This window comes from Grammomys surdaster, unplaced genomic scaffold (genome assembly GCF_004785775.1).
Source record: "Grammomys surdaster isolate TR1022 unplaced genomic scaffold, NIH_TR_1.0 146, whole genome shotgun sequence".
NCBI classification, from domain to species: domain Eukaryota; kingdom Metazoa; phylum Chordata; class Mammalia; order Rodentia; family Muridae; genus Grammomys; species Grammomys surdaster.
Window position 1 is genome coordinate 8,254,919 of NW_021604604.1, and position 25,605 is coordinate 8,280,523.

The 25,605-nt window shown below is 41.2% G+C and overlaps 1 protein-coding gene across 1 annotated transcript in view; it reads left to right on the forward strand.

Annotated features, from left to right (window-relative positions):
* St8sia6 (ST8 alpha-N-acetyl-neuraminide alpha-2,8-sialyltransferase 6) overlaps positions 1 to 25,605 on the forward strand; it is a 129,943-nt gene that overhangs the window by 42,485 nt on the left and 61,853 nt on the right. Inside the window, exon 3 of the mRNA XM_028764791.1 lies at positions 22,499 to 22,588. Within this exon, the coding sequence (XP_028620624.1) occupies positions 22,499 to 22,588 (90 nt within the window). The remainder of the gene's footprint in view (positions 1 to 22,498; positions 22,589 to 25,605) is intronic.

Consider the following 25,605-nt stretch of genomic DNA (forward strand, 5'->3'; position numbering starts at 1 on the left):
TTTTATTGGACATTTATTTACATTTCAGATGTCATCCCCTTACCCCCCCCCCCCCCCACCGCCAGGAACCCCCTATCCCATCCCCCCTCCTCCTGCTGCAGAAGGGCTTTTTATAGAAGGGAAGAGAAGTACACAGAGCAATGAGGTTGGAAGGCTAGAGGTGGCCTGCTGTTCTCAGGGTCCAGGGCTGGTCTTTCTACCTTCTCACCATGGCCAGAACTTGGCATTGACTTGACTTCCTTGTACTAATGCCTATAATACTTAATGAAAACATTGCTGTTCTTCATATTAATCCTTGCAGCCATAGGCATGGTTTGTGGAATAAGAGCCAGGGACACATTCTGATGTTATCACATGGTAACTAAATATTTCAAGTGTTTTAATTTATTATTGTTAGTAGTAGTATGCTTTTAGACACAGCATTTTGATAGAATTTAAAATGACAGGAGAAGGAAAGGGTGTGTGTGTGTGTCATAGTACAGTCTGCAAATGCACACCATTTGTTTCACCAGGATTTTAGAAGCTAGAAAAGCACATTTGTGTTGTACCAAGTTGTGGGGGGTGGGGAGAAGCCCAGTAGTGATCATGCGTTGGCTGTGGCTGCCTTCCAGGGTAAGGGACCTTGGAGGGAACAGCTCTTATTTCTATGGCTCATGGGGATAAAGCCAGTGTGGGCCATTGTCAGAGAGATAACCCAGCAGCTAGAAAAATAAAGGAGAGGTGTGACCGGCACACAGCATTCTGAATTGTCCCTATGTGGCATCTCAGTTGACTCCAGGGGGTACTTATGGGCATCTTTATGAGTGTTTCTCACAGAAAGTCTGGAGATGGTAACAAGAAATACAGATATCCACAAATAGTTCATTAGAGTAGAAAAGTATGCTATTTCTTTTACAATACTTTTCATAGTCTTTAATCTTCTAGGCTATAATTTTAATAAATTAACCCTATAGGGTACTGTATTAGTCAGGGTTATTTAGAGTCAGAACTTATGGAATGTCTCTACATATTAAGGGAACTTATTGTAATGATTAACCCAACAATGGGCAGCTGTGAATGGAAAGTCCAAGAATCTAGTAGTTGCTAAGTCCGTTGAGGCTAGATGTTTAAGCTGATCTTCTGTAGGTGTAGAGTCCAACAGAGGTGCTGGCAAGTAAGTGCAAACAGTCAAAGAAGAGTGAATCTTCCTTCTTCTAATGTCCTTATGTAAACTTCCAGCAGAAGGTGTGGCCCAGATTAAAGATGTGTACCACCACACCTGTATCTGAAACTTGTTTTGCTTTGTCCCAGGCTGACCTTGAACTCAGGGATCTGCTTACCTCAGTCTCCTACAACTAAAGGTGTGTGCTACCTTGCCTGGGCCTAAGTTTTTCATGCCCACTGTGCCTCAAGATCTCTATGTCAAGATCCAGGTCAGGAGCCTGTGTCTTTCAGCCTTGTCTAGATGAGAGATGTGTCCTTCATTTCTGGTTTATAGTTCATTCCAGATGTAGTTGACAACCAGGAATAGCCACCATGGTTATCATCTTGGTACTTCATTCTTATTTGAGAAACATGTATATTTAAGACTTTTAGGAAGAAATAGACAACAAAAATCTTCCTCAAAATGAATTTCCAGTAACATAAATGTAAATGCAAATAGAAGGGGGTGTATTTTAACTTAGACCAATTGTATGATCTCCTATCCACAAAAGGCAGGTGGATAAGTACAGAATTTATAAGAAGGGTGTGCATAATATAATACTGAAAAGTGAGAAGGTCATGTATGAATGTCTAGCATGAAAATGAAGTTCTGATGTTTTTTTTAAAATTTCAATTGGTGTGTGTGTGTGTGTGTGTGTGTGTGTACATGGGCATTTGTATGTGTGTATATGTGTGTGTGTACATGAGCATTTGTGTGTGTGTATGTATGTGTATGTGTGTGTGGACATGGGCATTTGTATGTGTGTATATGTGTGTGTGTACATGAGCATTTGTGTGTGTGTATGTATGTGTGTGTGTGTGTGTGTACATGGGCATTTGTATGTGTGTATGTGTGTGTGTGGACATGAGCATTTGTGTGTGTGTATTGTGTGTGTGTGTGTGCACATGCATATGCATACACACATGCATAAGTTTATGTGTACTATATTTATAAAGTGTGTATAAAGGGCAAAATAAGGTATTGGATCCCTGGAACTGAAGTTACTTGGGTGCTGGTGGTTGAGCCTGGTTCCTCTGCAACAGCCACCTCCCTAACCTGTGATCTGGTGGTTTGACAGGGAAACTTTAACTAAAACCAAGGAAAAGATATATGTTCATCATTTTTGTATCTAACAGGAGTCACTCCCTGTTGGTAAGAAAATTAGAATCATGCAGTTCCTTTTTTGCTTCCAGCTTTTCTCGTCCAATTCCCTTCAAATGGAAAAGATGAAGGTGAAGGAGAGAGAAAATAGAAATCAAAGACAGCAAAGGAGAAGTTAGGTTCCCTCTATTGTAAGTCATTCCAGTACTTTAAATGGAGACAGATTAAGTGCCAGGTACTAACTGCTCTTTACCAGTGATGCTGGATACTCACTGCTGGTGAGCTGGTAGGAATCACAGAGGAGAGGATACAGGAAACTAAATGCGTGGCTCGGTTTGTAGAGTGTCTACTAAACATGCCTGAAGCTCTGAGTTCAATCCCTACCACTCTATAAACTGTCCATAGTGATGCATGCCTTTGGTCCTGGCATTCAGGAGGCAGAAGGAGGAGGATGAAAAGGATATTCTCAGCTACATAGAATGTTCAAGACCTGGGATACATGAGATCATAGTTAAAATAAACAAACAAAGACCCAAAGCCCAAATCTAAACACAAATGAAACACCTAATTAAAAGGATACAAATGTTATGCTGATATCTAGAGGGATGATAAAGATTTTAAAGAAGACATTTGGAAACCAGAAATCAATGATCCTGAACTATTGTGGAAAAGCAGAAAGGAAAATAGTAACAATAAGAGGTCATATATCCAAATTCTCATCTCTGTGTTTTTGGGGGTAAACAGGGAAGGGATAATATCAACAAGGCCCTTGAGGTGACAGCCTCACCTTCACTCCCGTCTTCCCTATTTTGTGAATAACTGGTCAAGTTGCCTCTCAGAAATGTAGCATGTTCATTTCAGCCCATGGAGTTCATCTCTAGGAAGCAGAACTCTGTATGAAAACTGGCCACATAAATAGGAATCCTGTCATTTTATAAACTCAAATACATAGAAAGTAATTCAACTCATAATTTTCAGTGATGCTGTTTTTCTTTTAAGTCTAATTTCCTTTTTAATGTCTCTCAGCCACAAGTCAGAGACTCAAGTTTGAGATGTATTACAATGCTTCAGCTGTTTCCACCTGGACCCCGTAGATTTGCATCTCTTCCCACTGTGCTTTGCCTCTTCCTCATCCTTTACCCTCTCCCTGCCCATTTAACACTTTCCACTGATGAGCAGTTTCTCTAAGTCTGTCTCCTCCTGAGCCTTGCAGGACCCATCTTCTTCTATTAATTCTGTCAACTCAAAGAGCCCAGGAGGACTCTTGCTGAGCCAGCTTTCCTTGAGTGATAAACTGGGGTGGGTAGGGCAAAGGGCAGTTGGAGGAGGACAGTTATGGGCTTCTTTTGGCAATCTGATGGAGGGAAAGAGCCTGAATCGATTTCATCCTTTCAATGAGCATCCTATGCCTGGGGCTGAGCTTGGTGTGGTAATAGTAGCAAAGATCAGGGTAGGCAAAGCCCTGCTTACTTCTGTAATAGTGATTAATATAACAAGCAGAAGGAACATGCTCTGGTGTGTGCGGAGATCAGCCTTAGACAAGAGGGAAGAAAGGTTGCTTGAAGGGGCTGATGATTTCCCGCTAAGACCTACAGGATGACAAGGGATGTTCAACGTGGAAGAGCAAATAAGTGGACCAGTACTGAAGCCTGGGTATGTGAAAAGTAGAGAAAATTGAGGCACAGGGGAAAAAAGAGGGGCACGGTAAAAGCAGTTCTTAAGCCTAGGTATGTGATGGGATACAAGCCTTCGTGAGGATTTTGCATTTTCATCCAGAAATAATTCAGAGCAAGTTTTAAAGATAACCATGAATATTGCAGAAAGAATAGACAGCTACTGGGGGCCTGGAAGCTGAAAGACTAGTTAGGAGACTGTCCAGACAAGGCCTGATAAGACAGAAGAAGAGACAAAGTAATGTAGGCAGACAGGAGACAGACTAGACCCGAGCTTGGTTGCATGGAAGAAGTAGAGGGATTAAGATAATAATTTTTTCTTTTGGCTTAAGATGTCCATTGTCATCATGGAGACATGATGGCTAGAAAGGGGAGAAGGGAGTCAGAGGTTGGGCTTGGATCAGTGCTACATTTGACAAGTGTGCTGAACACTAAGTGGAAATGCAAGTGAGGTTGGGGACTGTCCAGATGAATCTGGAGCTCAAGGAGCTCAGCAGAGGGGTCAGAGCTGCACAGATAAATTAATGTGTCATCGCCAGGGAGAATGTTCAAGGCAGAGAATAATGGATGGACTCCTTTGCACCAGGCATGGCTGCAGAAGGGAAGGGGATTAGGGAATAAGTTCTAGGGCTTTCCAAGATTTACAGGTTTAGGAAGAAAAGCAGTTGACAAGAGGAAGGGGAGGAGGAGGAAGAGGAAAAAGAGAAGGAGGATGAGGAGATTAGTCAGTGGATAGAGAAACTGGGGGAGCATAATTTCATGCATCCAACAAGAACATTTTCAGAAAAGCAGTGTTCCTCTGGTCAGCTCTAATTTAAGATGGAGAAGTAAAACATTGGGCTGTTGAGTCTGGGATAGGGAGTTTTCTCTAGATTTGAGCATTCTGATTAATCATATGAGTTATTGAGGAAGGGAAGGCAGTGACTTAAAATAATTCCTTGAGGAAATTTCAAAGGGAAGGGAGAAAAAGATGAGTAGAAAGAGGGAGAGTTTGTGAAGGAGGAACGTGTTTGTATCTGGTGAAAATGAAGCAGGGGAGAGAAAGATTCTGGTTATACGGAGAGGAAGAGATGAGTTGATGTAATGCTTAAGAAAACTTGTAAACCCAAAATGTGGGAGGTGGAGGTGAGATGTTCAAGAGTTCAAGGCTATCCTCAGCAATACATTGTGAATTGGGGGCTAGCCTGAGCTACATGAGATCCTATTTCAGAACACACACATACGCACAGAGAGAGAGAGAGAGAGAGAGAGAGAGAGAGAGCGAGAGAGAGAGAGAGAGAGAGAGAGAGGAGAGAGAGAGAAAACCAGAAGAAGATCCAAGACCAGAAAACACTGCGTTTGAGCTGAATCAGGGGCAACTCTTTTTTTGTAATGTGCTACAATAAGACGAAGAATATAGACATCAACATGGTTTTGGATGAATCATAAGACCCAACTATAAATTCATATTGAAACTCTAATTTTCAATGTGATTATATTTAGAAATTGAGCATGCATCTATGTATCCATCTATCTATCTATCTATCTATCTATCTATCTATCTATCATCCATCCATCCATCCACCTATGAGATAAGGTACTTTGTAGCCCAGGCTAGCCTCAAACACACTATGTAACTGAGAATGGCCTTGAAATTTTAGTCTTCCTGGCTCTGCCTCCTATATACTGGGATTACATGCCTATGCTACCATGCTGGAGTTAGAAACTGGATCTTAAGGAAGCTACTTTTTGCACCACTGTGACAATTAAAGAAACAGAATGATGGGAAGGTTGATTTTGGCTCCTGGCTTCAGGGTACTACAGTCCACTGTAGCAGCAGAAGCCTGATGATGACATCTGTTCAGTCCATGTCAGTAGAGGCAGTAGGTGGCAGGGGAGATTATGGCAATTGTATAGGAAGCAGAAGAACCTAGAATGTACTCAGGGCTGTGCTCTAACTCTCATAGGCCTACACAAAGTGTCCTTCCTTCCAAAGTCAGACTATGCTTTCTAAATACTTAACAAACTTTACTTTGGTAGATATAGGTTGATTTCTCTTATGTTCTACTATAGGTACCATGCAGACAAAGTAGTAATATGTAAACCATGGCACTTTAGATGGATTTATGACAAGTTGAATAAGTGTGTCAAAAAATATTAAGTTATTTATTCTGGGCAGGCATGGTCCCTCACACCTATGTCCCTGGTACTTGACAGTTGCAGCAGGAGGCTTGCTGTCACAGCCAGCCTTGGCTCCCTGGCTACTTGGCCTGCCTAGATTAGTCTAAGATCCTACTCTTTGACCTACCTCTACACTAGTTTTTTAACAACTGTTGATTCTACTACTATTTTAGCTATAGGTCATTGTTTGGTCAACAGCCCTGATCTGTGACTTTTAAGTGAGACATTTCACAGTGGGACACTATATAAGGAAGACATTTGATGTCTTCTAGATGTAAGAAGTGATTAAATGGAAGGTCCATCAAAAATCTGATATCTCAGTTTCAGGAACTGTGAGGAAATATATATATGGACAGCCAGTACTTCCTGTATCAGCTGGCAGAAGGAGGATGTGATAAAACTAGTAAATTTTAAATTACCTTCAATTGTATCTAATAAAGCGGTTTAAGAAGTAGAACAAATATATGTTATTACTGGGGAAGAAGCAGAATTAAGACCCAAAAAGGACAGTAGGTATTTGAAGTAGGTGGAAGCATTCAATGCAGAGTGGAAAATCCAGAACTGTAATGACAATTATTATCCTGAGTATTTTATTACCTGAATTAAAAAGTGTGTTCTGTCTTTGACAGCTGGGGGAAGGGTGATTATTTTAGATGAAATGCTAGCACTTGTCATCATTTATTTCAAATTCTCTTTTATATACATTTACTTTGACTATGGGTCCATTTCTGTAAAATTATTTAAGAACCCTATATGTCAGGAGAGTAAAGGTTTGGTTCAAATTGAGCACGGTGATGTAATCATTCTGATATAGCTGTGATATGTTCCCCAGGCTCAGGAGATCATTAACCTCCAGAGGATGGCATCAAATTGGCTTAAGCCAGTCCCAGCACATGGCCTCTTGCTGTGTTACACATCATCTCCTCTACCTATGGCTGGATACCGGAGGCAGAAATTGTCTGGCTCTGGGAGCTGCTTTCTGCCTCCAAGTTTAGGATCAGCTTCCTAATTATAACATCCACTTTAGGGCTTCTCATTGGATTGATTCATTTCTCTGAGTCTTAGGCAGGGGATTAGGGCTGGCCTGGACAGCTAGTCAACAGACGAAATGGAATGAGACAGTGTAAGGGCACGTCCATACGGGAGCCTGAGAAGTAGTGTCTTCCAGAACAATGAGAACAAAACAAACTGTAGATGGTGTTAGGGTGCGCACAACAACAGCTAACGTTCATCAAAAGGTCTTCATCTGTGCATGGTGGTACACACCTGTAATCTCAGTGCACGGAAGACCTAAGCAGGAGGAGCATGAGTTCTAGGCTAGCCTAGGCTACACAAAAAAAGCTGTCTCTAAATTAAAACACCACAACAAATCTTCATTACTGACAGCTGAGAAAGGCTTCCAGCTGCTTCCAGCTGAAGGTTTCTGAGTAGAGACTGAGGGAGGCTGGAGGAGAGACATGATGGGGTACAGGAGACAGATGCCCAAAGGGTAGTATGTCTCTGTACAGATAAGCTGGGGCTCCTTTTGGATTTTGCTTAAAAGCATCAGGGCTGGGACTAGAAGAAAACAAAATTCCTTAAAAGTGTTTTTTGAAAGGGAAATCTCTTCATCTTGAGGGTAGAGACATTAGCTCTCTTTACAACTCATTGCTGGGCATCCTCCTTGATGCCTTTCTTATACTGGTTGGAAATAGGAGTAGTAAGCAATTGAATAGAGGTTTTCCTGGTAGGAGGTGCTTTACAAGCCAACCTTAGAAGGCTAAAGAGGTCTTGATGGCCAATGAAGACAGCTTCTGGGCTCTGCCAACTTAGAAGCATGGAGGGCAAGGCTGAAAAGAAAAACCCTTCCATATAAAGCCACAACAAGACAAAAGAGTGCTACTTTACCTAGTGTCGGGTTATCCCAGCTTGTAAGGGAAGTCACACCAGGACACTGCATTGACTAGGAAATGGTGAATAAGTAGGCAAATGAGCAGGCAGGAAATTAATACACTTGAATAGAGTTCAGATTCGCCAAGGAGGGTTATTGCTCCTGAGTTGTCTGAGATGACATTTGATTGACTGCACTTCTCAGAACTTAATACCACATCTGACTCACTTCTATTCCAGCTTTTTGAAGACTTTGTCTTTGTGCTGTTTCCTGGTTGGACTCCATCTGTAATTATATTGCTTCAGGCTTTGAGTGATAGGCCTCTTGGGACACTCTCCTAACCTTTCTTAATTACAGTATACCTAAGCACAGTAAATGTGGCTACGTGCTTCCCTTAGACTTTCATTAAATAATAATGAGAAAATTTAAATAACTTCATTTTAAATGTCACAAAATCTCAATGAAGAAGAACTAAGAGATTAGGTCCATCAGATTAACTAATTATTTTAATCAGCAAGGGGTTTAATCAGAAGACCCTTGTTCTAGAAGTTCTTTGTCTTTTTTTCTAGAATTTTTTTTTTTTTTTTTACCATGACTGGCTTCAGAATTGCCTTTTCCCTATATGACTTACAATCTTGAGCCTTCATGTCTGTGTGGATGTTTATTCACTCATTGGTTTAAATTTATTAGGAAGTTATGAAGGTGATCAGTCACAGCAGAGGGAGACAAAGGAACATTCTACAGTGACCCATTAGTGGAGGCCGGCACACTCTTACATGATCCTAGCCAAACACTTAAGAAAGATGGGAATTCCTAATTGGAATTCCTTCCTCAAAAACTTTTGGGTTTCTATCATCATCTTATAAAATATTGGTTCTGGAAAAAAGCAGAAATCTCTGTCATATTATCATGTTTCCCATTAAATGAATAAAGTAGTTCTCTTTGTATTCCTAAATCTGGAAATAACAATTTTTTTCAGATCTTTCCTGTCATTTGATATTTCTGAAATCACAGGAAGGGAAGATGCTCATTCCATTTTGCTATCTTTATTGATTCTTTTTGTTATATATTATTTTATTTGAGACAAAGTATCTCCCCAAGGTTTGAACATTACTGCTGAAAGGTTTTTTTGCAATCATTGGTCTGAACAGCCATGAGAAGATTCTCACACACATCTACTCAGCAGCTAGTTCTTGTAGCATTGACGTTTCTATGACTTGTGACTTCTCTGAAGTCTCTACCTTCATTAGGCAACACCATCAGACTGGCTCTCGACTTCCCATCTGCTAACCTTGTCTCCGTCTTTTCTTACAATGATCTAAGAATACACCACTCCACTCACAGAAACTTGCAATAGTAACCCACAGTCAGTATTATAGGAGGGTACATCTGTAATAGCAGCACCCAGGAGGTTGAGGGAGGACCATCCAAGTCTGAGGCTAGCCTGGCTAAATAGCAGGTTTGAACCCAGTCTGAGTAAAAAAAAAAAAAAAAAGTAGAGGGGATGTGGTGGTGGTGAGGGATGAGGTGGGGAAGTGGGGAATCTAGGTGCTTTTTTCTTAATGTTCTTGTCTCAAAGGTTGATTGTCCAACACTGAGTGAAAAACTATTGTTGAGAAGAACATGTTGATTGTCATTGAGAGACAAGATGGATGCTTCGGTGTGGATATAACTGACATCTAAAGACATCTCTGTGCCTGCATTCCCTGATGTCTTCTCAGAGGTGACATGCATCCTTTAGCTGTCATCAAGGCTTTGGATAATGGACATTCAGGGGCTGCATTCATAGGCCAGATTTCATGCAAGGCTGCCTGGAGGCTCTGCTTTGATGCAGGTTACCCTGTGTTCTCTCCAGCAGAGCTTCTTGGAGACTGAGCCTTGCAGCTGAGTCAGAAAAGCAATTATGCTAAGTGTTCTCAGCACACAAGACTCCTCAGACACTATTTCTTTTGTTGTGCCTTTTTATATGGAAAAAAGAATCCCCACTTAGTGACATGCGATTTAGTCATTTTGCTCTCGAGATTTTCAAATTATTTTATTGCTTTTTCTACCAACATTGCACTTCAACTGTAAGAATCTCCTGAATCTTGGTCTGTGAACTTAAGGGAGAAAGGTCTGTTTAGGTCACAGTTCAGGGTGTCAGTGGTTGTGGTGGAGAACATGAGGTGTCTGCTTGTGTTCTGCTCAGTCAGGGAGCGGGGACTGGCAGATCCTGTGTTCAGCTTTCCTTCTTTTTATTTAATTCAGGACACAAGTCCATGCAATGGTATACCACATTAATCGAGATCTTTCCACATCAATTAACCTTATCTAGATAATCCTTTGCAGACATGCTCAGGCTCAGAAGGTTTTCCCACAGTGCTTATAAATCTCAGCACGTTGGGCAACCAGTTTTTAACTATCCTGGGCGATTAACAAAGAGGCTATGAGGGCAGAAGAACTTGACTCGGAGACTTAAGACCTTGTACCTCCAACCACTCCCATCAGTTCAGCGGACTGGCACCACCACACGGGACTCAATTAGAAGTCCAACATATTAGGGCCCAAGCCCATTTACTAAACAACATTTACATTTTAATAAAAGTTTCTAGGTGACCCAAGGGCATGCTGCAGTTGGAGATACACCGCATCAGGGGTCAGCCAACACAATGATAAACAGTGGCGTGTGCACTGCTCTTCCTGAATGCCATTTGTTACATGCACTAGCTACCCTTTCCCATTACCAGGCTGAGCTATTCCCATGCGTCATCTCCTACAGACTTTGCATCTCTTCCACGTGACAGTATTATCCCCAGACAGAGAAAGGTTAAATATCTTTCCTAAGGTAAATGGTGCAATGCAGAGCGGAATAGAGATCAGGATTAGTCTCTCTTTTTTTGCCACCAATGTTTATCTTCTCGATCAGGGTGCTCTGTTTATTCTGTTCAGAAATGATTTCGGCATGCATGTGAGGGGTGTTAAAAAGATAGTTTTTATCAGCAGGCTCTTACACATCTCACCCACGTGTGAGAGTGAACACTGGATGGCGTCTGTGATCTTTATCAGTGAGGAAATGTGTGAGGTGTTATAATAGTTTGAATGGAGAGTTTATACCAAAGACATACTTATCATTCAGAAGAGAGGTGAGTGTGAAGACCAAACGAAGTTTTCCTCTGTGGGTACATATGGAAGGGTTGTCTCTCCATTGGAAGTAACTCATTTGCATGCCTATAAACAAGAATGCTTTTGTGTTGCTGTTGTTATCTACAATGTATAACAGTGAAAAATGGCTCTAAGAAACAAAGTCATCCATAACACTTGTTACATTGGTGACGAGGACTTTATTTAGATACTTATCACCGTAGGTGTTACTGTCATGGAGTTTTATAGTAGACAAATATGCGTTCGCCTCCGAGCAGAGGAAAAAGCGGGAATTTATAACTAAGGGCCATTTATGTACGGGGGTGTCAATGTATGGGAAATGTCTAGGGGGAAAGGTTTAAGGTAAGGTTTGCTCAAGTATGGGATTCTGCTGAAGGCAGATCAGATACTCTGGTTGCTTTTCTGTGACTAATATAAAAACACTAAGCAAAAGGAATTTAGGGGAGGAAAATTTCATTTGACTTACATTGCCAGACCATCTTCCATCATTGAAGGGAATCAATTTAGGAATTCAGGGCAGGAACGTGAACCAGAAATCATGGGAAAAGTTGGATGCTAGCTCACTCATAGGCTTATCTTTAGTTTCTTGTACAGCCCAGGACTACTTAGGGATGGTGCTTCCCACACTGGGCTGGCCTGTCCTACGACAATTAACAATCAACACAAGCTCCCACAGATATTCTCACAATCTAAGAAGTATCTCAACTGAGGCTCCCTTTTCAGGCTACTCTGGGATATGTCAAGTTGGCAGTTAAAGCTAACTGTAGGGCAGTAGACAGGAAGTTTGATCAGATACCGAGACTACTTGGCAAGTGTAAGAGGTTCAGGATAACCCAACTGAGCAAGGTTATTGCTAGATTGGGCTCTTAAACGCATACCCAATAACAAGAGCTAGTTAAACAGAATTCAGGGTAAGGTTTAACAGAAGTTGATCAAAAAGAGAACTCAATACCTCATGACCATACAGTACTCTTATGTCCTTCATTTCTAACCATACTGTGTAAATTTTTGCATCAAAATTATGCTGATACAGAGGTATGTGTGATAGTTCCATTGGTAAAGTACTTGTCTCAAAAGCATGGGGAAGTAAGTTTCATCCTTAGAACTCAGTGGGGGTATGGTGGTCCATACTTGTAATCTCACTGGTGGGGAGGCAAAGACAGATGGATCTCTGGGGTTCACTGTTCATCTAGTTCAGCTTACTTTACAAGCTTCAGGCCAGTGAAAGACCCTGTCTTTAAAAAAGAAAATGAGGGATTCTTAAGGAATGACACTAACTTGTTCTTTGACCTCCATATACATACAAATGCACAGATGTCCACATGCACCCTCACATGCACCTGCATCTACACACAGAGAAATAATATATTAACATTAAAATATCCTAAGCATATCAGAGACTTTCTAATTCAAAGTATCCAAATGAGAAATAAAACAATCCTGAATATAGAGTAAGAAAATACAGTTTGGGGTGAGTCATTAAAAAGACTATTTTATTTTAAAATTGCTGAGATCTGGAGGAGGAAAAACATTTTCACTGTGAGCAGACTCCTTCCTGACTTAAAGTTTTTATACTAGGTTCAAACACCTAAGGATTTAACACTTCAGGAGCAGTCATCTGTGAGGTGAGACATGGGTACCTCAAGGTTTGCCACGTAGTCCCAACCTGTTCCCATTTTATTTTCTCGATACCTACATATGCCCATGAGGACCACCCTCTTGTCCACTGGGTTAGGAGTTTTTATAAATCTTCCTATCAGGCTTGTCCTTCTGGTAATGCCCTCGCTCCATCAGTCTACTCTTGGAAACCAGTTCTTTCTGGCTGTACTAGAGGACTCATCACACCTAAGCCCTGGGCGTTCAATCCTCTTTGAGGAAAGCCCTGAGTTGGAGAGGGACTGGAGTTCAGAAGAAGCAAGTCGGTTAAGTTTGGAACTGTGAATTTACTCTTTGGTCTTGTGTAATGGTGTTCTTAAAGGTGTGGGAATTTCTTTTCTTTTTCTTTTTGTCTCCTTTTATTGAAGTAAGCTTTTTTCATTCAAACAATAAATCCTGATTACAGTTCTGCTTCCTCTATTTCTCCAAGTTCCTCCCCACCTCCCCTCCCAGCCGTATCCGCTCCCTTTCTGTCCCAGATAGAAAACAAACAGGCTTCTAAGGGGTAATAGTAAAATAATATAAAACAACAACTAACACATAGGAATAGGGCAAACCAAACGGAAAGAAAAGCACTCAAGAAAAGGTAAAGAAATAATTATAGAAACAGACCCACTCATTCACACACTCAGGAATCCCATAAAAAAATACTATAATGAAAGCCAAAAACTATATTCAATGGAACTGTAGGGTAAAAATGGGGAAAATATGTGTAAATAAAATAAAAATTAAAAAATAAGATTAAAAAAAGACGACATTCTAAGACAAGAAGCCTCCAAAGATAAGTTGAGTTCATTTTGTGTTGGCCATCTACTAAGCATGCACTGCATCCTTGAGGTAGTTTGTTTCCCTAGCAAGATTCTCTTGGAGAAAAACGAAGTTTCATTTACAAGTGCTTATCAATTGGCAATAGTGGCTGGGTTGGGGATAGGTGCATACACCCACTTCTCCTTTCAGCTTTAGGACCCAACTGTGCAGACCCATGTAGGCCCTGTGCATGCCACCACAGTCTCTGTGATTCATATGTGCATGTATTCTGTTGATTAGAGGGCCTTGTTTCCTTGATGTCCTCCATCCCCTCTGGCTCTTACACTTTTTGTCTCCTCTTCTTCAGGGTTCCCTGAGCCCTGATAGAGACATCACATTTAGGATTGCGTGTTCTCAGGTCTCTCTCTGCATAATATCTGGCTGTGGGTCCCTGTATCTGTTCCAATCTGCTGCAGGAGGAAATTTCTCTGATGATGGCCAAGCAAGGCACTGATCTATGAGTGTATCAGAGTGTCATTAGGGATTATTTTCCTGCTACATGCTTTCAATAAAACCATAGCATTTAGTTTTACCATAGGTCCCTGGGCTATCTAGTCTCCGATTCTTGGTAACCCAAGCAGTGTCAGGTATGGGTTCCATCTCATAAAGTCAGCCTTAAATTAAATCAGACACTAGTCTGTTACTCTTATAAGCTTTGGACCATCATTGTCCTAGCATATTTTGATCTACCATTATAGATCAAAGGTTTTGTGGCTGGATTAGTGTTTATATTTCTCTATGTACCATGCACTTCACCATTCTGTACCAAAGACACTAGAATGTAGGAGTGAATGCTCTGTGTAGGCACTAGCTCAACTTATCCATGTTCAATGTGTGATGTAGGTGTTGTCTTTATCAATGGGGCCTTTCCATCAGTCTATGAACAGCAATCTATAGTTTTGGCAATAGCCTGGGGAGTTTCAATGGGAGCCTTTTGGCCAACAACTCAATTAAATGTAATGTAACCCAGGCACTCAAGCTTCATTTGGTGACAAGAGATGTCTGGTAGGGGCTCTGTCTCATTCATTATTTGGTAATTTCATTTAGATTGCCTTTATTTATGGATATATTTTAGGAGGCTTCTACTTAGGTATTAGGTTTCCATGATATCCCTCAGATGACCTTTAATTTCAGCTGTCTCTCTGTATATTCCTTCTGTTTTTCTTCTCTTCCACCCCTCCCCACTTGATTCACCCACTCCAGTGCCCCTCCATCATCCACCCATAACTATCTATTCTGTTTCCCTTTCCTATGGAGATCTCCACACCTCCTGTTCTTTACTCTATACATAACCTCTGTATTTCTGTGGATTGGAGCTTGACTATCATGGATGTAACAGCTAATTTCCACAACATAAAAGCTAAAATATACCACATTTGTCTTTCTGGTTCTGAGTTAACCTTACTCAGGATGATTTTTTTTTTTCTAGTTCCATCCACATATCTGTGAATTTTATGATTTCATTTTTTAAGTGGATGACTAATGTTCCATTGTGTAAATGTTCCACATTTTCTTTGTTTATCATATGTTGAGTAACATCTAGGTTGTTTCTAGTTTCTGACTATTATGACTAAAGCAGCAGAGAACATAGTTAAGCATGTGGTAAGATGAAGGGACCCTTGGGTCTATGCCCACAAGTGAGATAGCTGGAACATGAGCTATTTCCATTCCCAACTTCTTGAGGAACAGCCACATTAATTTCTATACTGGCTGCATGAGTTTGCACTCCTACCAGTAATAGGTGAGTGTTCCCCTTGCTCCAGATCCTTGCCAGCATGAGTTGTCATTTGTTTGATTGATCTTGGTCATTCTGATTAGTATAAGATGAAATCTCAAAGTAGTTTCATTTTGTTTTTCCCTGATGACTTAGGATGATGAACATTTCTTTAAGTATTTCTCAGTCATTTGAATTTTTTCTTTTGAGAATTCTGCTTAGATTTATGTTTCAATGGCTAATTGAGGCTTTTTTCCTTGATTTTTTTGGGGGGATCCTTTGGGGGTTTGTTATGTATTTTGCATATTAACCCTCTATCAGATGTGTAGCTGATAAAATCTTTTCCCACTCTGTAGGCTTCTGGTTTGTCCAAATGTCGGTCTTAAAGGGGGCTTTCATATGCCCTGTTTAGAGCTAGGTGCTCAGTTGTTCCTTATTCTCAGCATCTTAGACAACCATGAGTCTATGCATTTACACAGTCATTGTAGAATGAAGCTTCTGACTAAGGCAGAGAGTATCATATGTCTATGCTCCAAACACATATGTTTAGAAAGTAGTTTGATGTCATATCAACTTAGCTAAACAACAGTACTATCTTATCCCCTGTGTACTATAGGGCCTATGATCTGCACACCCATGTGTTGTTACCAGATGTGTAGTTCTAGGCATGATTTCTCCCATGAATCTTTCCCCAAATCTAGCAAAATGTGGTTGGTTGCACCCATCATCCATCACTGTGGTGTCACTATTTCCATTATGGGCACATCTTGGCTGGCAGATTGCTATTAGAGTTCGAAAGGTTCACAGCTGTGTAAGTCTGATGATGCTTTGTCTCCCCCAGTGACCATGAAAGCTAGCCAGCAGGTTCATAGCAAGTTTTCTGTGTTTAGTTCTCACAAAACCCTGAATGATCCTAGTATGATCCTATGGGAGATATTTGAGAACTCTAAACTGTAGACATCATGGAAACTAACTTTTGTCTATAAATATGCAAATTACCTTACCCCCTTCTACCTGGTTTTACCTTCACGTATTCATCGCAATATTTGTGATTTATAAATTCATTGGTACTGTGGATTCTTCTTTTAACTGGGTCCCTTATGAGCAAAATAAAATCATTAAAGTATATCATTTTATATATCTGCAACAGCTTTGAATTTACAATTTTGAAAACTGTCTTTCTATGATGGGAATGTTCAAGAATGCATCTTGATAACTGATTTAATATTGAGGGGTGGATGATTAATCTTCATTGATGGTAAATGGGAACAGATAAGAGACAAGTAAACAGAGATGATCTGCAGAATATTTTACAGTTGAAGTTGCCAGCAGTGTTCACATTTAAAAGAATAAATCTCTATCTATGCTGTCATTTTAAAAGCAGTTCCCATATTTTGAATTAAATGCACAGATTCATGGTTTCTTGAAATTAATATGATTATGGAAAATAGCTGGCTATCATGCTGCAAAGTCAATTGATACATATGCAAATACTTGCTTGCCTTCCCCAGCAGATGGCTCGCTCCAAGGATATAGCCTTATTCATTGTAGTATCTTAAGTGCCTCCCCTCTCCCAGACACATGGTATACATTCCACATATAACTGATGAATGACCAAGCAAAGGAGAAGAGCGAGATCTGTCTCTCATCTTTGAAGGCACTAAGTCACACTTTTATCTGTTTTTTAGTATGGGCATTTCAGAAGCAATGCTTATCACATCCAAGAATGATTTCCAAGCCAGAACACTACTTTGTTAGGGATGGAGAGTAACTAGCTACACAGTGGGCTGGATGCTTGCTGTATAGGTGTCTCTGGAGGAACAGAACTAATAGAATGAACAATTTGTATAAAATATTTATCAAGTTGGCTTATACCAGAGGGGCCAGTTAGTCCAACAATGGCTGGCTGTGAGCTGCAGAATTTGAGAACTTGATAGCTGCTCAATTTACAACCTTGGGACTCAACCATCTCAGTCTGGTGCTGAAGACATGGAGAATTCTTGAAAAGCTCCTATCTTCAGAAGAATCTGGATTCTAATATAAGGGAAAGATGTCAGCAGCTGTGACAATGAAAGGATAGATGCTCAGACTAGCAAGATGCAAACACATAGAATGACATATCCCCTTACAGCTCTTTGTGTCTTCTAGAAAGTTCTTCCACACTTTCTGGAAAGTTCTTCCCACTCTCAGAGAGGATCTACTGCATTGAGTTCACTCTTCACAAGAGCACCCCTTACAGATTGCCCAGAGGCATGTCTTTTGGTTGATTCTAGTTCCTATCAAGCTGAAAGTGAAGATTAATCATCACGTGTGTCCTTCTTTTTTTCCAGAAAGCCACCCTGGAGTAGGGAGCACACCATAAACAATTTGTTGGCTGAGCTTAGAGTTAGGACTCAAGAGATGACCATGGTCTGAGTCTCAGAGGCTGGCCAGCATGCTAGATCCCTCTGCATAGGGTTTTCTGCTGGTGGTCAGCATGATTTCCACTCTCATTACTCTTGGATGAGGAAAGGGATATTAAAAATATTTATTTAAAAAAATCCTTCTTTGAAGGATTTTTAGAAACTACCCTCTGCCATTTATTAATGCATCCGTTCCTCAGAGAGTAAAATTGATTAGACTTTAAGCTTTATGTTGTGGCACCTATTATGTTACCATAAATAGAACTTAGCTGCACTTGCTGTTCCTGAGAACCTTGCATGCAGATTGTTCCTTGGAATGATTTCCTTGGCCAGGGAACTGATTGTGTGATTACAGGTCACACACAGAAGGTCACATTCATTCTGTTCCTTAGAGGTCTTGGTGGATGCTAAGTACCAATGGTAGAATTCTGCCGATTTGTGTTACATCATTCCTTTGAGACAGAGCCTCTGCAGTACCAGTGTCTTATTGTCTATTACATGGCAAGAGATAGTACAGTCTCCCAACTTCTTGCTTTCTGGTGAAATCTTGTCAGGTGGACATGTAAAGTGATTACTTTCAATACAAGGATGACCTATCAAAACAGAATTTCCAAGAAAGCCCAGCATCCACAGAGATAACAATGATAGGCGAAATGTTTGCTTTTGTATCATCTCCCCACAGTCTTATTAAAGAGTTCTTCCTCCTGACATGCTGACGTGCTGAAAACGTGCCTAAAGGCTCGTTTGTTGGCAGAAAAGAAACAAATTCTATTATTAAGTAATAAAAGTGGTCAGAAATCATGGTATAAGACTTGCAGGGAATGGAGAGAAAAGGAAATTTGTACCATTTAGTGGTTAGCAAACCATCATTAAACTCATAGTCAAAGGCTAGCCAAATAGATGGCTGATGTTTTAGATATCCCACCAAGAAGTAGGCTACATGTCCCAAGGGGGATGATTTAGAACAGAGAAGTGGCATGCTCAGATCAAATGTTCGTGAGAGACAGTCCACTGTGGGGCAATGAGAATAGATGAAGAAAGTAGGTCTTTGGAGAGGTTTGGGGAGAGAAGGCAGGTTTCAAAGACCAGAGACCCAGAGGCAATGAACAGAAGACCTGTAGCCGAAGAGCAGTCATTACCAAGTCACCTCAGACAAAGCATGACAGGCAATACCAAGACATGCAGAACAGTCCAGAGAAAAAGCTGCAGAAGGGCTGTGACTAGCAGTCAGAGTCTATGGAGCAAGGAGGACTGTGGGTGGAACCAGATACCTCTGAAGGTTGGGAAGTGAAGGCAAGGCACTGAGATCTCCTTTGACATAGTGATGCTTGCTGAGAGGAAGTCAGTGAATTTATAAATAGAGGAAGTAGGCCTCTGTGGCTTACAATTAGGATGGACAATAAAGGGAGGGGAATAGCAAGGTGATGTATTTTGCTTCTGATTTCCAGACGGTAGTGAATTGATCGTGGCAATGGTAGACAGCCAGAGAGTAAGGATGCTTTCAGAAAAAAGTAGTAGGGAGGGACCTGGTCACAGAGGAGACAGAGAAGGATGGGGTGGCAGATACATTATCATGATGTCAGAGAGGAGGTCTTTCTTTTAGACAGTAGGTCAGGACTGACAGCTATGAATTAATCACACCCAGCAGCACCATGTCCTCTGAAACAGGCAGCATGATTGAATGCAATGTTAGGAGGGCAGTGAGTGGTCAAGACACTAGGAGAACCGAATGCGTAGCGTGGTCACTGAGAGAACTGAGGCTTGAAATAGAATTGTTAAGGTGGATAGGTTTGACCAATTGGACACCATGGATTTATCAAGTCACCAACCCTACAGGCATCCAGTCTAGAGATCTGTATGGTAGGAGCTTTATTTCTTCAGACACTTATTTTGCAATGAGTGAGGAGATGTCAGTGGAGGAAGGCATCCAGGGTGCTGGCAGTATGTGATACATGTGACAAATGCCTTAGATGCATATCGAGACAGGCTTGCCCAAGGACAGGTGAGCAGGGATGGTCATCTTGCAGAGGAGCATCACCAGGAAGGACAATTGGAGTCATCTCAGCTTGCAGGTCTGAGAAGCTTTAAAAGCCAACCTAGTCTCCAAGTTCTAGCACATCTCCAGAGGGAGAATCAAAATGCTGTCTAAAATACATCTCCTTGGTGGCAGAGGCGGGAGGGTGAGAAAGGTACTTGGTGTGAAGTTTAGTAATGAATATATAAGTTCATTATTTTCTGTGTGGAGTTTGGTAATGAATACATAAGCTCATTATTTTCTGTTTTATATAACTTTATAAGAGGTTTTCATCCAAAAACTACAATGAACTGGAATTATACAACAATAAGGACTTAGAAAGGACAGAAACAGAAAGTTTTCAGAGTCTGTGTAGACAATGTCTGGAAGCCGTCTGAATCCTGTTCTGCTTTCTTTCCCTTCACCAACAGCTCAGATCACAGTGAGAGTTAGTACCAGATGGAACTTCTCGTCATTCATCTTGTTTAAAATGAGTTCCTTGTAGCAAATTGTGGTGTTGTTTGCTTCTATGGCTATTTCTGTGGCTTGCAATAGCTAGGTCTTTCACCTTTACCCTGGTCCTGTGGGTTGGACCATTCTGACTAGATCCCTGGGAAGGCTTCATATCAGTCCACAGTTGACTCATAGCAGTCTCTTGTTTTACCACATTGTTTCTGACTCAGAGTCTTTGCCATTCCTGTTTTCCTCATGACTGCCCCCTTTTCTGTTCCCTTTGACTTATCAGAATGTTGCCCCCCCCCAAAAAAATCAGATGTTAAAGAAGGCTCTCCATAACATCCCCTCGAGGCTGCATCCCACCTTTAAGATGGATCTGTTTGCTGGTCATGAGTTTTGCTACCTCAGAGCTACAGAGGTTTCTTGTTTCCTTACTCGAAAGAAAGGTAGAGGACAGGGAAGAAAACTGAAGATGTCAAATGAAAAAAAAGGACAGAGAGACATAGAAGTCAAAGGAAACTAAAAGACCCCTTGCCTGTTTCTTGGGACTGAGTGACTCCCTTCAGATAGAGGAATAGGCAGTCTCAGTGACAATAGAATAACTTGCCTAGAGGAAAGACTGACTGATCTGAAGTCAAAAGTACAACAATGAGTTTAGAGCAAGAACTCCCCAGATATTTATTGGCTTCTATGTGTCAAGTCTTTTCATATATTACCCGTTTCCCCCCCCCCCCCATTTAATCCTGTTAGCTGCATTATTGGGAAGAATTAAGAAAGAGAAACTCTCCTGCTGAAGGCTACCAGACTCAAGCCCAAAGGCAAGGCCATCCTCACTAACTCCAAAGACCCCCTTTGCCTCTTCAGTCTCTACCCTGTCATCTCCACTCTGCATCAGATACTCTCCTCTGATTTGCACACAGCCTGCCTGGTTTATAGCCGGGAAAAGCTATTTAATTTTTATTAAGAAAGAGACTCTCCAGTTTAAGGGAAGGTGTATGCGACAGTTCTATTGGCGCCTGATTGTCACCGGCCCACAATTGAGCATTACGAAGCCATCATAATTCAAAGCACTGCAGGCTGAGTAATTCACTTCATTAACAGTGCTGCCTGAATAAAACACACAACAAATTAGAAATAAACAAATGGTTGGGAGTGTGATAATACATTCGAATAGCTCAGGAGGTGCTGCTAGAGGAAGAATAGAAAGAATGAGAGGTGAGAAGGAAGAAGTGGGAAAAGAAATTATATCAAGACTCATAGTTTATTTTATCAAATGTATTACTAATGTTATTTTTGTGTGTGCATGCGCGTACATGTGTATGTATGTGTGTCTGTGTGTGTGAGTGTGTGTCCCATGCTAACACTCTGTGAAGGTCAGACAACAACTTGTGGGAATCTGTTCTTTCCACTGAGTGTTCTAAGAATTTAATCAGGTCACCAAGCTTGGAGCCATTGTGCTGGCCCTCGGTGAGATTTTTGTGATTTAGGTAACCCACACTCAATACTTTTAGGAAGCCCCTCTGAGAAATCTTGTCAAGTTAGCCATGGATCGATCCTGCTTATTTCTTTACCTGCATGCCTCCTTCTCTATCACCTCTCATGCCCAGTGGATCAAGAAGTCCTGTCTGTCTTGACTCCAAAAAAGATCTCACATCTATTGGCTTGTCTCTTTCCTGGTGGATCCAGGTAGAGTGGGTTTACACTGTGTCCAGGGGTCAGTTACTTAACACGCCTGTGTCTGTGAGATTTGCCATTTTGGAGAGTTAAACATGACTATATCCATAGAGCTCATAATGTACAAGAGTCCATTGCCGTTGTCCTGACGCTGATTTTTGGTTTGCTTGTGTTCCACCTCTGATTTTCTGAGTTCATAAAAGGAAACACGTGGGGCTCCTATATCAGAACTAGTACAACAATCAGAGGCCAGATCCACCTGTGTTCTTTATGGAGAAAACATTAATTTCCTGTGTCTCTAGGCTTCTTACCCAAGACAGCTCTTTTTTTTTTAAAGGACTATTTACATACAATTAAAAACCACTTATTATGAATACTAACATGAAAATACAAAAAAAGAAAAAATATGGAAATACAATGCCTTCAGCATGGATTTCTTTTCAGTTTGACTTTATAGTATAATTTTTAAAATTCAGATCCATCAGAGATAACAATATCAATTTTCTTTCCTAGGGAGAAATTCAATAATGGAATAAAATCCAGGGTTCATTTGGATACACCCCTTATCAATTAAATCTGATTTTTATTAATACTATCTTATATACTTTGATATTGAATCATTTTTTCCAATCTCTTTCTTGAAACAGCACATATCTGGATGAGAAGACACCCCAAATGACAGAGAAATGCAAAGACTTGCAACATAGCTTGAACTTGTTATCTAACAAAACGAGACGGTAAGTTTCGCTCTTTACATTTAGTTTTAAATATGTGTTTTGTATTCAAAGCATCCCAAAGCATATTTGAAATGATTTGGAAAATCAGGCTGGGTTCACTTCAGGCTTGATTTGACTCTGAGAACGTTCCCCTAGTTGAGGAGGATGGAGCAGGGACACAGTGCAGACCAAGGTCATGCACTGGCTGTAGGACTCAGCTTCTCTGTCCTAGATCCACATTTATTATGTTCTATGTGTTCTAGCTAAAATTTAAAGCCTGTGCACCCTTTTGAAAATTTGATGTGTGTTTGAGGCATTATCCTAGAAAAATGCTCCCTCACACAAAATTTTGCTTATGACTTCAGGTTAATGGTTTACCTCTGGCCCCAGCTGTCGTTTACCCATCACTCACTGACTGGAGTTTACAATCTCATAGTTTTCTTTCTTTTTCTTTTTTTTAATTGGATGTTTCATTTACACATGTTATCCCCTTACTCCATCCCCCCCACCCAGGAACCCCCTGTCCCCTCACCCCTTCCTGCTTCTTTGCGGATGTACCCCTACCTACCCCCCACACACTCCCACCTTCCCACCCTCAAATTCCCACCCACTGGGGAGTCCAGCCTTCATGAGACCAAGGATTTCTTCTCCCACCTATGCCCGACAGGGCCCTCCACCCTTACATATACAGCTGAAGCCATGGATCCCTCCCTAAGTGCTCCCAGGCTGGTGGTTTAGACCCTGAGAGCTCTGGTTGGTTGGTATTGTTGCTCTCTTCATGGGACCACAAACCCTTTCAGCTTCTTCAGTCTTCACTATAAATCCTCCATTGGGAACACCATGATCTGTTCAATGGCTAGCTGTGAGCATCTGCCTCTGAATATGTCAGACTCTTGCAGACCTCTAAGGAGACATCTATATTAGGCTCTTGTCAGCATGCACTTCCTGACTTCCACATCAGCATCTACCTTTGGTGACTGCACATGGGATGGATACCCATGTGGAATGGACTCCAGACGGCCCCTCCTTCAGTTTCTGTCCCACACTTTGTTTTCATATTTGCTCCCTTGAGTATTTTGTTACTCCTTCTAAGGAGAACCGAAGCACCCCCACTTGGTCTTCCTTTTTCATGAGCTTCATGTGACCTGTGAGTTGAATCTTGGGTATTTCAAGCTTCTAGGCTAATATCCAATAGTCAGTGAGTGAATATCATGTGTGTTCTTCTGTGATTGGCTTACCTCACTCAGGATGATATTTTCTAGTTCCATCCATTTACCTAGGAACTTACCTTGAATTCATTGTTTTTAATAGCTGAGTAATACTCCACTATGTAAATGTACCACATTTTTTGTATCGATTCCTCAGTTGAAGGACATCTGGGTTCTTTCCAGCTTCTGGCTATTATAAATAAGGGTGCTGTGAACATAATTGAGCATATGTCCTTGTTATATGTTAGAGCATCTTCTGGGTATAAGCCTAGGAGTGGTATAGCTGGGTGCTCAGGTAATGCTATGTCCAATTTTCTGAGGAACTGCCAGACTGATTTCCAAAGTGGTTGCGCCATCTTGCAGTCCCATCAACAATGGAGGAATCTCATAGTTTTCAATGATCTCCTACATTCTCTTCTTCAAATTAGGGAGAAGGCAAGCCAATATGTCTACACTCTATGCATGGAAGAGGTATTGGTGGCCTGAGGTTCTGATATCTGGAGCACTGCTTGGATTGTAGCTGGAAAACCCTAGTAGGATTGGACTGAGGCTCTGTCTGTGAAACCTGAAGTTGTGTTGTGTTTCTTAGTTCCCTGAAGGAGGCTGGGCATGTATCTCAAGTTGTAGGAGCTTGTTTAACACAAACAGGGCCCCAAGGTTCAATCACAGGACTGCCAAAAAGAAAAAACCGGGAGTAGGGGAGAGGAGAGGGCGAGAGAGTCTTCTGAAAGAAAGTGTTCTAAATTTCATTTGCTGTGAGCTTAGCTGATAATGGGAGAAATTGGTAGTAGGCAAGAGACAGAGTTGATTTCCTCATAGGTATCTGTTCTAGGGATACTGGCCCAGGGTCCTTCTTCCTTCTTCATGCTTTCCTTCCATGCTTTATGCTAATACTCCCTGCTGATGGAGGAAGGGATTGAGCAGGTAATCCACTTTCTTTTTCCGGAGTGTGTGGGAGACTGACCTGAGAAGAGAAGCCAGGGTGTAGGTGGACTGGTCCAACCTGCTTTGCAACTGTGCCTTGGGACAAGCCAGTTTAAGACTTCTACTAAATGCTTTGAGCTCCCTAGCAGGCTGCTTCCTAAGATAGAGTTAACTGCTCCCCAGTATGCAGGAGGCAGGTCCCCTTGGAGAATGTTCTTCCCTTTCTTCATACAATGGGGACCTGTTTGATAATGGAGCCTGCTGTGTGAAGAATCTTATGCAGCTCACTTAGAAACCCCATGGACTGTTCTAGACTAAGTCCACCTTCAGAAAGCTGGACCAACATGGCAACCCTTGATGTTCCATGCCTCTCTCTGTTTTGTCTGAGCTTCCTGACTACCTGGATTCTTGACATCACTGGAAAGCATAACAATGTTATGCGGGCTCTGATTTGAATCAATCCAGTTGGACAGCCTAATCCTGCACAACGAATGGACTATTAGAGACTTGCCTTCTTTTTCTTCAGATCCAGATGATTAGTGCTAATCTTGCTGGAGACATTGCCTATATTGTATGGCCTCCATTGTCACCCCGATGCTCTATTCCTGCTTATAGCTCCTTGAGCTGTCTTTGTTCAGAGAGATGAGCCTATACAGTCTTCCTATGTAGATACTAGGCTTTTTTACTATTTATTTGTTGTATTTGAGCACACAGAAACATGTGTAAGAGATCAAAAAGAGTGAAGGACTTAAAAAAAATACAAAATGTTCTCCATACATGGCTATTCCAGGTTTCGAGGTTTAACCACAACACATCATTGGCAAAAACAGGAATATGACTTTATAGTTATCTATCTATCATCTATCTATCTATCTATCTATCTATCTATCTATCTATCTATCTATC